This window comes from Lithobates pipiens, unplaced genomic scaffold (genome assembly GCF_037356315.1).
Source record: "Lithobates pipiens isolate NorthernLeopardFrog02 unplaced genomic scaffold, aLitPip1_a1.2 Scaffold_13, whole genome shotgun sequence".
In the NCBI taxonomy this organism is placed as follows: domain Eukaryota; kingdom Metazoa; phylum Chordata; class Amphibia; order Anura; family Ranidae; genus Lithobates; species Lithobates pipiens.
Genome location: NW_027507718.1, coordinates 238,941,670 through 238,954,811, shown reverse-complemented (window position 1 = coordinate 238,954,811; position 13,142 = coordinate 238,941,670). Strand labels below are relative to the sequence as shown.

Here is a 13,142-nt window from a genome sequence, read left to right as displayed (position 1 = left end):
TTTGGGAGCACTGACCAATGACATAATGGCACCACACTCAGGGCAGAATTCAAAATATACATATATATTTTAAATCAGCCATGAAACAGAAAATGTTATCAAATACTTACCATAATTTTCATTTCTGCCACTTAATGGGCAGTCTATGATTAGGACAAATCTAACAAAGGGGATCACACACTTATCTCACCTATGCAAATACTCAATTATAAATTGTAAAGGTAAAACATTATCAGTATGAAAAGAGTCAAAGTGTGTGTCACAAACCTTGTCAGAATCATAGGTTCCCAGCCTGCAGCTGAGGTCTGCATAGCCCCATGCAAAGGTCTTGTTCCATGCTGGAGGAATGAGAACTTTGTTTTGTTCCACAGCCAGAATCCCTTTATCTGTACAAACAATCTGACCCACAGGTTCCTTCAGTTCTTGAAAAAGAAAATTGAAATGGCATTAAAGGTTATGTAAACAATAGATGTACATTTTTTATTCCATGTTGGTCTATTATATATACCAATGAAAATGTTTTATTGCATCTGTTAAAATGCTGTTCATCCAGCCAGAAATCTTGTGAGCTGATAACAGTCCAGAGGCAGAGAGCTCAGAAAATTATCAGCTAGCATTGCTCACAGCTATCTCTGTGGACTACAAAACCTATGCCCTGTTATGAAGAAGAAAGGGAGGAAGGGAGTGTTATATAGTCCAAACACTCCCTGTCCTAGGGTCATAACACTGCTAAGTGTGTGTCATTCCTGGGAAAAAAGTGTGTTAACGATAGGATTACCAGGTTAAAATGAAAGAAAAAAGGCGTGGAAAAAAAAACAAAAAACGAATGCAGCCACCATATCTATCGGTCGGTCAAGCTGTAATACTATCAATTGTTGTTCCTGGGCGTAGATGCGCTTTAATGACAAAAGGATAAAAGCCAAAAGTTCAGGAAAATATCAGAAGATGCTCATGGCAGCTGTTAATGTTCATTCATGTATGTTACTATAAAATAAATAAGTGGGCTCAGTTAAGAACTAAAGCAGTGCATTGTGTGTGCATGTTTATTTTGCAAGAGGGCTAAAAATGAAATGGACTGTGAAATACTGCAACTTGAAAAATTCCCCTATATCATGAAATTTGATTGGTCACTATGGGTAACTGCACTTGCAGTACCCGTTTTAAAAAGCAGATCTTATGACGATGGTAAGCAACTGGAAAGACCACGCAGGTGGCTTTTTAAAAAACATGCAACTTGCATCCATCATTGCCGTCTCTCTGAAATGTAATCCACGGTAAAACGCTTTTCAGATGAGGCTCGGAGATGATATGTTGCCTGCTGGATGCCTATTTTAACCTTTGAAAGCCCGCAGCATTGCACCCTCAACCACGTACATTACATGTGGTTGTGCTGTGGCCCCTCATTCACTTGAATTGTCTGTGTTTGGCAATGGTACTGTCTGCCCAATGTGCCCTTTAGTATGATTTTTGCACAATACGACCACAGCAGTGTATACCAACATGGTTGGTGGCAGCTGGGCGGTCAAGGTATTGTAAAACTGTGGCTTAACCACCTATCTTCGCAGCCCCCCCAGCCACCTGTGTAATTGAGGCCTAACAGTGTAGTGTGAAGCCGATACCTTTGACTGGAGCCAGGGAAGGTCTTAAGTTGTCCAAATGATGAAAAAATATCTTGTCACATGCAGACCCCAGTGGCATAGATACTGATGACATGTCTCCATTCACCCTGCTTCTGACACGTTTGGGTGGATGTGGCTTTTTAAACAACTGTTAGAGAGGAAATGGGTACATTGTTGAAAAGTCTTGGCATCACATGTTCAACTTTGGGTTCACATGTAGCTTGCCAGTTACATATCTGCACAATATTTTATTAAATCCATCTAAACACTTATTCACTCAACCAGATCACAGAGGTAAAACACAGGGAAGGGGCAGCAAAGACATAAAAATGTCACCTAGTAATTTGTATAGGAGCATTGTATGCTCCTATACAAGTTATGAAGACAGGTTCACATGATAGCACCAGGACAACAACAGCACTGCCATAGTGAGGAGCTGTGCTGAAGATTACACACAACAGATAGATTGAATATAAAATGGAATCTAAAAGCTTTAATTCTTTTCTTTTTACCTGCTTTGGTATCTGCCCGAAATTGTTAATAAAGCCTATAGTAGCCGTTTCTTTCAGTGGGTCATTAATGTTGTAGATATCCACTTGTCCCTCGTAGAAGAGATGGTGAAAGACATTGACAGCCTCTACAGCAGCTGGTCCCTGTTGCTTGTACCCAAAGATCAGGTCTATCCATTCATGCAGGTGGGCACTGACGTAGTCACATTCCAGGGCCTGAAAAAACAGTAGCAGCCTTTATGCACACACCTGTGGCAAACGACATCATCTAAATGCTACACAGTATTTTTACTTTACATGGAATCTACAAACTGTAATAAATTACAGAATTTACAAGAGAAATATACTGTATGCTAGTAATCAAAAAGAATAATAAGACCAATAGAGGTCAAGACTTAGGCTGGCCATAGATGGAGTGATTTTCGCTCAATTCCCCCCCCCCCCCCCCCATCAGCACAGTTAGTGTTGATGGGGGGAATCCCTTCTATGGAACCACTGAAGCCATCCCTGCCAGGAGAACAGTGATTACTGCTAACTAGAAATAATCGCATGCAAAATCGGATAGGCTGGTTGTACCCAAGTTGATCGATCCACTTGGTACATTCAGCCTGCCTATACATGATTCGTTTCTCGGCTGGTCCTTGCTGAACTAGCCAAGATTCAAACCATCTATGGTCGGCTTAAAGCGAAGTTCCACCCAGAAATGGAGCTTTCACGGATTCGGTTATCCCCCCCCCATCCGGTGTCCCATTTGGCACCTTTCAGGGGGGAGGGGGGAAAGATACCTGTCTAATCCAGGTATTTTCTCCCACTTCTGGCAAAAGATTGTTGCAGTATCCACGGCGATTTACGCCCATGTCTGGCCCTCCTTCATTCCCCTGCTGTCTTCTGGGAAACACACAGGTCCCAAAAGACAGCAGGGACCAGTCAGAATGTGCAGCATGACTCATGCATGCACAGTAGGGAAACAGGCTTTGAAGCCGCAAGGCTTCACTTCCTGATTCCCTTACTTAAGATACTGGCACCTACACCCAGAGCAGACGGACGGGGCGGGTGAGGACATCGCGGCCGCTCTGGACAGGCAAGTGTCCTTATTTTAAAAGTCAGCAGCTGCAGGATTTGTAGCTGCTGATGCGGCTTAGGTAAGTATAACTGAGCAGCAGGCTATGCACATCTAACATCATTAGCAACACTTGAAAACCAGAAGGCTGCCATTTGGGCCTCACAAATTTAGACTGTCATCTGACGTTGATTATGTTCTTTAAGCATCATAAAGGAAAACTATAGTGTATTTTCAGAGTATACCTCTGCAGTGCCTTTCCCCCCTCACACCCCTGTGACGGATGACAGGAGCGCTATAGTTCTACAGTGTGTGCGGATGCTTGATGTATTTTCACATGTATCCCTATATACCGAGTCCCTTCGGAAGATTTAGTGGTGCTCCTCAGCATTGCACAGATGAATTTACCCGTGTGATTCACACAAGTTCGATTCACTGATTGCCTAACAGGTATTTGAGTCCACATTTTCTGGTAAGCGTATTTATACTCTCTCTGGCGGCGGATCTTTGCACTTTGGTGAAACCCAGGGAGAAAAAATATATGGACACTTATTGGTTATTGCCTATATATAGACTTATACACTTGGAGGAACATCACTGTGACTTTTTAAAATGGATGTCCTCAGCATTCGAAGGAATTTTTGGACTTTTTCCAATGCAATTTGCACTTTGGCACTTTATTTTTGCACGTTTGAAACTTCAGTGTATTATACATATGTAATTGCCTTTTCAATTACTTCTTAGCACAGCACTTGTATACGTGAATTATCAGGAGGGTTGCTGCAAACAGGTTTTTTACCTTCATGCATAGCATGCACGAGGGTAAAAAAAAAAAAAAAAAATAGGATTTTTATTACAGCTTACCTGTAAAATCCTTTTCTTGGAGTACATCATAGGGCACAGAGCAGCATAGTAATTACTATGTGGGTTATAGCCACCTTCAGGTGATGGACTCTGGCACACCCCAAACAGGAAGTTGCCTCCCTATATAACCCCTCCTCCTACCAGGAGTACCTCAGTTTTTGTAGCAAAGCAATATACATATACATATACCCCAGAAAAGAGGGGTGGGGGACCTCTGTGTCCCATGATGTACTCCAAGAAAAGTATTTTAGAGGTAAGCTGTTATAAAAAAAATGTTTATTGTACATCATGGGACACAGAGCAGCATAGTAATTACTATGTGGGACATCCCATAGCAATGCTATTTGAGGGGAGGCAGAAAAAAACCTGTAGGGCACCAACAGACTTGAGGATCTATACTGCTGCCTGCTGCACACTGTGCCAAAAGGAGTTATCCTCATGCCCTTTTTTTACATCCACTTGATAAAATCTGGTGAATGTATGGACTGCAGACCAAGTTGTGACCTTGCAGATCTGAGCCATGGAGGCTTGGTGACGCACTGCCCAAGAAGCACTAACCACTCTGGTAGAGTGCGATTTGACTTGAAAAGGTGGAATCTTCCCCTTAAATCATAAGTCGGAATTATAACTTGCCAAATCCACTGAGCAACAGTGGATTTCAACGCTGCCTGTCCTTTAGGACCCTCTGGCAGTACAAATAAGAATTCAATCTTCAGGATCTGAGCAGTTGTCTTTAAATAGACCTTGACTGCTCTCACCACATCAAGACAATGTAGTGACTCCCCTTCCCTGGAACATGGTTTTTTGAAAAAAACGATGGCAGGACAATATCTTGGTCCAGGTGGAAACCTGCGACCACTTTTGGCAAAAAATCTGGAGGAGGGCGTAACACCACTCTGTCCTCATGAATAATCAAGTATGGCTCTTTACAAGAAAGAGCAGCCAATTCCAAAACCCTCCTTGCTGAGGATATAGCAACCAAGAACACCAAATTCCTTGTCAGAAGGACTAAGGGAATATGCTGTATCAGTTCAAATGGCTGTTTTTGTAACTATGACAAAACTAAGTTCAAGTCCCAAGGGTTCAAAGATGATCTAACCGGCGGATTAACCCCTTGCATAAAACCCTGGACAAAAGAATGTGTAGGCAAGCGGTCTTTGAAATAAGACCAATAAAGCTGAGACTTGGCCTTTAATAGTACTCAAGGCCAACTTCATCACTAACCTTAAAGGGGAGGGCCACCCTGAAAAACAAAAAAATGTTAAAAATTACAAAAAATCTAAAAAAAAAAAAAATGAAAATTTTTTTTTTTTTACTTACCAGAAATGCCTGTTGCTAGGCACTTTCTCCTAATCTTCCTCTTCCTCCTCCGCGGAGATCTTCTGTCTTCGTCGCGGCGTCTTCTGGGTAATGAGTCGCGCTGTGTTCTGGGAACTGTGTGTTCAAGAACACAGCGCGTCCCATTCAGAAAGCGCTGCGGGACTCGCGCATGCGCAGTAGCTGCGGGACTCGCGCATGCGCAGTAGGAAACGGGCAGTGAAGCCATAAGGCTCCGCTGCCTGTTTCCCTTACAAGGGCGCCCTGGACAGGTGAGTGTGTTTATTAAGTCAGCAGCTGCAGTGTTTGCAGCTGCTGACTTTTTTTTTTTTTTTTTATAACCGGCCCTCCACTTTAATTGTAGAAAAGGCAAGAATTCTCCCTATGATATAACTCAGAGGGTGCCAACCCTTGGATTCACAAGAGGAAACATAAGCCCTCCAAACTCTATAATAATTAGTTCTGGAAGCCGGGTCCTTTGCATTAATTAAAGTAGAGATAACTGACCCGGAAAGCCCACGTTTCTTCAGAATGTGGGTTTCAATAGCCAAGCCATTAAATTTAGCGCTCGTAAGGTAGGATGGAATATCGGCCCCTGTGAGAGTAGGTCTGGCCGTAGTGGAAGGGACCATGGAACCTCTACTGCCATCTTTAAAATTTCTGCATATCATGACCTTCTGGGCCATGCTGGTGCTACCAGAATTACTGGCTTCTTTCCAGCTTGATCCTGCAAAGAAGTTATGGCAGCAATTGAATGGGGGGAAATGCATAAATCAGTGAGAACTGATCCCACGGGATCACCAACGCATCTGTTCCACATGCGAATGGATCCTTTGTCCTCGACACAAAGTTGACTAACTTCATGTTGAATCTTGATGCTAGAAGATCTGGAGTCCCCCATCTTTGACAAACAGCCCCAAAAATTTTGGGGTGAAGAGACTATTCCATTCCCCTGGGAATAACTGCTAGTGACTGAAGTAGTCCACCTGCCAAGTCTCTATTCCCAGAATGAAGACTGACGATAGGAATATTCCGTGCCTTTCTGCCCAAGTTAGAATACGGTTCACCTCTGTCTGTGCTGCAAGACTCTTGGTGCCCCCTCGGTGACTGATATAGGCCACCACTGTGGCATTGTCGGATTGGATCCTGACAGGACAATCCTGTAACCTGGAAGTCCAGGCCTTCAGAGCCAGGCGAACTGCCTGAATCTCTAGGATACTGATGGGCAAGGCTCTGGGACAGCCGCATTGGCAAGTCTAAAGCTTGGATCATTTTGTTCCAAGCAGACAGAATACTGTTTTGCAACAGTCTCCAATGGAATTGGGCATAGGGAACTACTTCAAATGAAGCCACCATCTTTCCTAACAACCTCATGCAAAGGCGAATGGAGGGATCTCCTTTCAACCTGACCATCCACACCAACTCTCTTAGAGAGTTGATTTTTGCCTGAGGGAAGAACACCTTTTTCTGGGCTGTATCTATGATCAGACCCAAATACTCCAGCTTTTTTAATGGTTTTAAGGAAGACTTCTCTAGGTTGAAAACCCAACCCAGACTTTCCAGGTAACTGGTTGTAATGCATACACTTTGCTCCAAACAAGCCATAGATTGGTCTATTAGTAAAAGGTCGCCTAGGTATGCCAAGACTTTATGCCCTGTACCCTTAACCTGGCTAGAGGTGGGGCTAGCAGTTTAGTGAACACTCAGGGTGCTGAAGCTGGCCCGAAGGGCAAGGCTACAAACTGAAATGCTATTTGAACCACAGAAACCTTTGGTGAGAGGGAAATATAGGGACATGCAGATATGCATCCCTGAAACTACTGACCTGATTGCCTCCAACGAAAGGAGCGGCTCTTCAGGAACTGATTTCGATTTTTTAGATCTAGAATGGGCCTGTTGAATAAAACCCCAAACCTTGCTCTTCTGTGTGGATCTGTGCATGTACAGGAAACGCATGAAAAGGCTGAGAAGGTTTTAAGGAACCTAAAGAAGAAACAGAACTATCAGCTGACTCTGCTAGAGGTAGCTTGAAAGAGGCCCGAACCATCTCTGTAATGCCGCGTACACATGATCGGACTATTCGGCTTTCCGAACGAGCGTACCTGCCCACACATGAGCGGACTTTCCCGGCGGGCTAGGAATGGACTTCCCAACACACGGAGAAAAAGCCGTTCATTTTTAACGTGGCTCCAGGTAGACGGGACTAGCGAAGGAAGTGAATGTCGCCGCCTCCATCGGTGAGATTGACACCTCGCTAGCCCCATCGCCTGGTATGGATTTAAAGGGGAACCGTTACGCCGAAAAACGGCATGGGGGTCCCCCCAAAGTCCATAAGAGACCCTTATCCGAGCACGCAGCCCAGCCGGTCAGGAAAGGGGGTGGGGACGAGCGAGCGCCCCCCCCCCCCCCCTCCTGAGCCATACCAGGCCGTGTGCCCTCAACATGGGGGGTGCTTTGGAAAGCACCTTGTCCCCATGTTGATGAGGACAAGGGCCTCTTCACGACAACCCTGGCCGTTGGTTGTCGCGATCTGTGGGTGGGGGGCTCATCGGAATCCGGGAGCCCCCTTTAATAAGGGGGCCTCCAGAAACCGGGCCACCCACCCTATGTGAATGAGTATGGGGTACATTGTACGCCTACCCATTCATCTGGTGAAAACAGTGTAAATAAAAAAACACAAGTTTTTAAAATAATTCAAAAATTTTGCTCCAGTGGTCTTCTTCAGTCTTGGGGGATCTTATTGCCGCACTCCTCCGCTATCTTCTGCTAGCTCTTTTATTAGCGGAGGAGCCCGGCTTTCTTCTTCGTCGTCGCCGGGGGTCTTCTTCCGAGTCACCGGGTGATGTCACATGGTGACCCCACCCCTTATGATGTCACATTCCCAGCATCCTTCGGGACTGTGACATCAAAAGGGGACGGGGTCACCATGTGGCATCACCGGGTGACCCCGCCCCTTGTCCTTATATAAGTCGCCGAACAACGCGTCCCTGCCATTGTGGCCAGAGAGCGTGGTGTCAAAATCGCAAGGAAGAAGAGAAAAAGAGAAGAAGGCGGCGACAGAAGACCGGGCCAACGCTAGTAAAAGAGCTATAAGAAGATAGCGGAGGCCCGGCAGAAGAACCGAAGAGCGGGACAAGACCACAAAAGAGCGGGACAAGACCCCGAAGTCTGAAGAAGACCCCCGGACAGCGGCGACGAAGAAAGCCGGGCTCCTCCACTAGTAAAAGAGCTAGCAGAATATAGCGGAGTAGTCCGGCGAGAAGACCCCCCAAGACGGAAGACCAACAGAGCTGTCTAATAAATTATTTTAAAAACTTATGTTGTTTTTTTATTTACACTTTTTTTCACCAGGTGAATGGGTAGGGGTACACTGTACCCCATACTCATTCACATAGGGTGGGGGGCCCGGTATCTGGGGGCCCCCTTATTAAAGGGGGCTCCTGGATTTCCGATAAGCCCCCCGACCGCAGACCCCGACAACCAACGGCCAGGGTTGTCAGGAAGAGGCCCTTGTCCTCATCAACATGGGAACAAGGTGCTTTGGGGTGGGGGGCCGCAGGGCTCTTCCCCACCCTCTTTCCTGACCGGCCAGGCTGTGTGCTCGGATAAGGGTCTGCTATGGACTTTGGGGGGACGGGGCCAGCGAGGTGTCAATCTCACCGATGGAGGCGGCGACATTCACTTTCACTTCCTTCGCTAGTCCTGTCTACCTGGAGCCGCATTCAAAACGAACGGACTTTTCTCTGTGTGGGCAAGTCCATTCATTTTAAAAGTCCGGCGGACTAGCACACAGACACAAACTGCTAAGTGTGGCGGACAATTTTGAGTCAAAACTTCTAAGTCCGCCGGACTTTTGGAAAGAAAAAGTCAGCCGGAGCCCACACACAGGTGGATTGTCTGGCCAAGTCCGCCAGAGTGTACGTGGCATAAGAGATTGTACCAGCAATCTCTCAGATTGTTAGGCTGAAAAATGTTCATCTATCATTGTTTCCTCCACAGAGGAGTAATCAGTTTGCCTTTCTTCCTGATCACCTGAGGGTAACCCCTCATCCTCTATCCACTGTTCCCATTGTAAGGGGTCTAAGGTGGTGGAGGGGGATCTAACCCGCTTCCAATCCTATCCACAGTGTGGAGACACGACTGGAGTTCCCAGCTCCTGGGGGTGGAATTTTTGGTACCTTTGGGGGTATCTTTTTTGGGAGCCATAGTGCTGAGCACAAAAAACAGAGCCACTAAGTAAATGCACAACTCGCTGACAAAAATAGTTTAGCAAAAGACAATGCTAATAATGTTCAGCCTTAGTTATCAATGTTATACCTGTACTGGAAATGCCATGCATCCCTTACGTGCCCCCAGCGCTCTTGTGTCCTGTGTGTCCGCTTGCAGCTATGAGATGTGAACGTCTGTATCTGTCCCCAGTGCCTGCACCGTGTGCCCCTCATGTACTTACGTCCTGCACATGGTGCCGCGACCCCTGCGTCAATAAACGTCCCCCCGTCTTTAATTTAGCCATAATCCACGCACCTGTGGACGGCTAACTGGCTCCTTGAGCGAGAGGGGAGGCAAGGGAGGGCTGGGCGGTGGGAAGTTTGAAAAAAACTTTGTGGGGAGAAGAAAAAATTGTAAATGAAAAAAGCCTCTGCCACCTTGTACCATCCACCTTGGCCGTTGTGAGACTTTGGATGGATCCGGTCTATGGAGGCTGTTTAAATCCAGCATGGGATCCCTCCAGCTTGGAGCACTTCAGAGCACATCTTCACTTGTGACCAACACCTTAGACACTGTCTAAAAAACTGAGGTACTCCTGGTAGGAGGAGGGGTTACATAGTGAGGCAACTTCCTGTTTAGGGTGTGCCAGTGTCCATCACCTGAAGATGGCTAGAACCCACATAGTAATTACTATGGCTCTGTGTCCCATGATGTACGATAAAGAAACCTAGAGCCGTTACAACCACTTTAAAGAAAATATTTTGAACAAAATTTTACTAGTGTATGGCCAGTTCAATAGTGACTTGTAACAGCTAAACTATATTTTAGCAATATACAATATGGAGGCAAATGCAGAACATACATAAAATCTGTTTCACCATTCTATGTAACATCACAGTATATGTATTCGCACGTGTAGAAGCTAAAAACAGTTATATACATGGTAATGTACTATTGATGCATTCTACAGACCCACATGAGTCTAATGTAAATACCGAGACATGACCCAAATCCAATAGGAAGTACTAGCATACTGTAGCAGTGATAAGCAACCTGACTTTGTAATAAAAGACATCTGCTAAAACCTGTCACCACTTAGCACTATACTCCTTTATAACATGGTTTTCAGAAGCAGTGCCAATGCAGGGCTCTAGTATCAAGTAGAAAAGGAACCCTGCAAAAATCTACATTTAAAAATGTCTCTGAACACTAAACAGCATGGATCAGTTCAACGAACAGTTGCGTTCACATATGTCATTATTTTTCTATTTACCTCTCTGTGCACTCTAATAAATTCCCGAGGGTCGCCTTTTGCCCATGGGGGTAGAATTACGTCACACAGTTTTGTTCCATTTTGTTTACAGCCTATATGAATACAAACGTAATTATATTAACCAAATCTATGGAATAGATATCACATTAATATCTTGTCTCTAACGTACTTAACATCTGTAGTAATTAATACATCTCATCTACAATTAAAAAAATGGGTATAGTGTATGTTTAGCGAATATTTCTTTATAGCATATGTCAGTGGATATTTTGAATAATCAGTGCAATCTTTACCTTCATTTCTCATATGAAGTTCACACAGTAGGCAGCGAGACTTGGAAGTAGTAAAGCAGAATATTTGGGGTCGATTTACTAAAGGCAAATAGACTGTGCACTTTGCAAAATGCAGTTGTATCCTGCAAGAGCACAAGAGCAGTTGCTTCAGAGCTTAGTAAACGAGCAGAAGCTTTGCCGACTTCCATTATTCAATCACATGCATGCAAAAATACAGTTATTTTCCTTGCACGTGATTGGGTATTCTTTGCAAAGTGAAGCTTTACCTCATTTACTAAGCTCTGGAGCAACTACACTTGCGAAGTGCACAGCCTATTTGCCTTTAGTAAATCAACCTCTTTGTATAGCACTGTAAAGCAGGAATCTGAGCCTGTATATGCAGCAATAGAAAAATTGCTGTCCCCTAGGAGTACATAAGACACCAATCAACCATAACATTATGACCACCCCCCTAATATTACGTAGGTCACACTTTTGCTGCCAAAACAGCCCTGATCCATGGAGGCATGGACTCTACTAGACCTCTGAAAAAAAAATCAAGCTGGCTGGGTAATGGTAGCAGCCAGTGTATCGGGACTTGCGTAAATGCGGTGACAATGGCACGGAGACGTGACGTGCTGATGTCACAGCGTTTGCCCAAGTCCTGATACATGGGCTGCTACAATTAGCCAGCCGGCTTGAATTTTTATCTAAAAGATTGCATTCCTTGATGTAAGTGCATCCCAATTTTATATCAATAAACATTAAAGATTTTACACTATGGAGGCCTTATCTCTTTTTGGGGCCGATGTGTGATCGAATCCTTTTTAGATGGTGGAAGCTTGACATTGAGATCCCCCTAGATGATCAAAGGCCCTGGCTGGTATATAGCCACAAGCGCGAAAGATTTCCCGTAACAGGCGGCTATGAGGAGCTGGTAAGCGGCCATTTTATGAGGTGGTGGTTTTTCTTGACAAATCACGATTATTTTGATGAAAGTGTAAAGCTCTAAAGGAATACATTGGACTTCATGTCACTTTATGGACTTCTTTTCTGTCTTCTTTCTTTAGGCCGCGTACACACGCGGGGACTGTTCGCTCAACTTTGTTCGTCAAACAGTTTCAGCGGACAGTCCGCTCAAAATTAGCATGGACGGACTTGCCCACACACGACGAACGAACAGTCCGCTGAAACCGTGCGCGATGACGTGAACGGCACGTACGACGGGACTAGAAAACGACGTCCTATACACTGCAATGCAACCTTCGGCGTGTAAATTCTTTCTGAGCATGCGCGAGACTTAGTTTGACGAACAAGCCTACACACGGGCGGACTGTCCGCTCAAACCAAGTTTCAGTCCGCTGAAAGCCCACACACGAGCGGACTGTCCGCCGAAACACTGTTCAGCGGACAAAGTTGAGCGAACAGTCCCCGCGTGTGTACGCGGCCTTATGTGTTTATGAACGGATTCATCATTATTTTACAACCATTTAATTAGCGCAATTTTTGATTTGTTCCCTTTAATAGATCACAATAAATGATGTTCCATATCATTAATACCCACATAAATACTTAATACTCCTAATACTTTATACCCCTTTCACAATGAGGCTGTTTTTAGACGTTTTAGCGCTAGAAATAGCGCCTGTAAAGCGCCTTCCGTTCATTTCGGTGTCACTTTTCACACTGGGGCGGTGCGCTTGCGGGACATTAGAAAAAGTCCTGCAAGCAGCATCTTTGAGGCGGTTTGGAAGTGCTGTATTTAGCGCTCCCAAAACACCCTGCCCATTGAAATGAATGGGCAGCGCTTCCAAAGAACCTGAAAAGCAATTCGAAAGTGCCGCAACACAGGCGCTTTTAACCCCTTCTTTGGGGTTTAAAAGCGCCCACTAGCGTCCAAAAAGCGCTGCCAACGTGGCCCCAGTATGAAATTGGTCAAAGGGGTCTTAAGGAGACCCTGTCACCAACCTAAAAAATTGCAGGTATAAGCAAAGAAAATATTTTAAATGCTTATTTGCT

At 45.0% G+C, this 13,142-nt stretch overlaps 1 protein-coding gene across 4 annotated transcripts in view; it reads right to left on the bottom strand.

Moving 5' to 3' along the window:
• Positions 1-13,142, bottom strand: part of WDFY3 (WD repeat and FYVE domain containing 3) — a 367,376-nt gene that overhangs the window by 17,885 nt on the left and 336,349 nt on the right. For all 4 annotated transcript variants that reach the window (XM_077476410.1, XM_077476412.1, XM_077476411.1 and 1 more), the window contains 4 exons: positions 10,852-10,943; positions 2,132-2,344; positions 1,620-1,767; positions 268-422 (listed from right to left, as the gene is read on the bottom strand). In XM_077476410.1, coding sequence (XP_077332536.1) covers positions 268-422; positions 1,620-1,767; positions 2,132-2,344; positions 10,852-10,943 — 608 coding nt within the window. The remainder of the gene's footprint in view (positions 1-267; positions 423-1,619; positions 1,768-2,131; positions 2,345-10,851; positions 10,944-13,142) is intronic.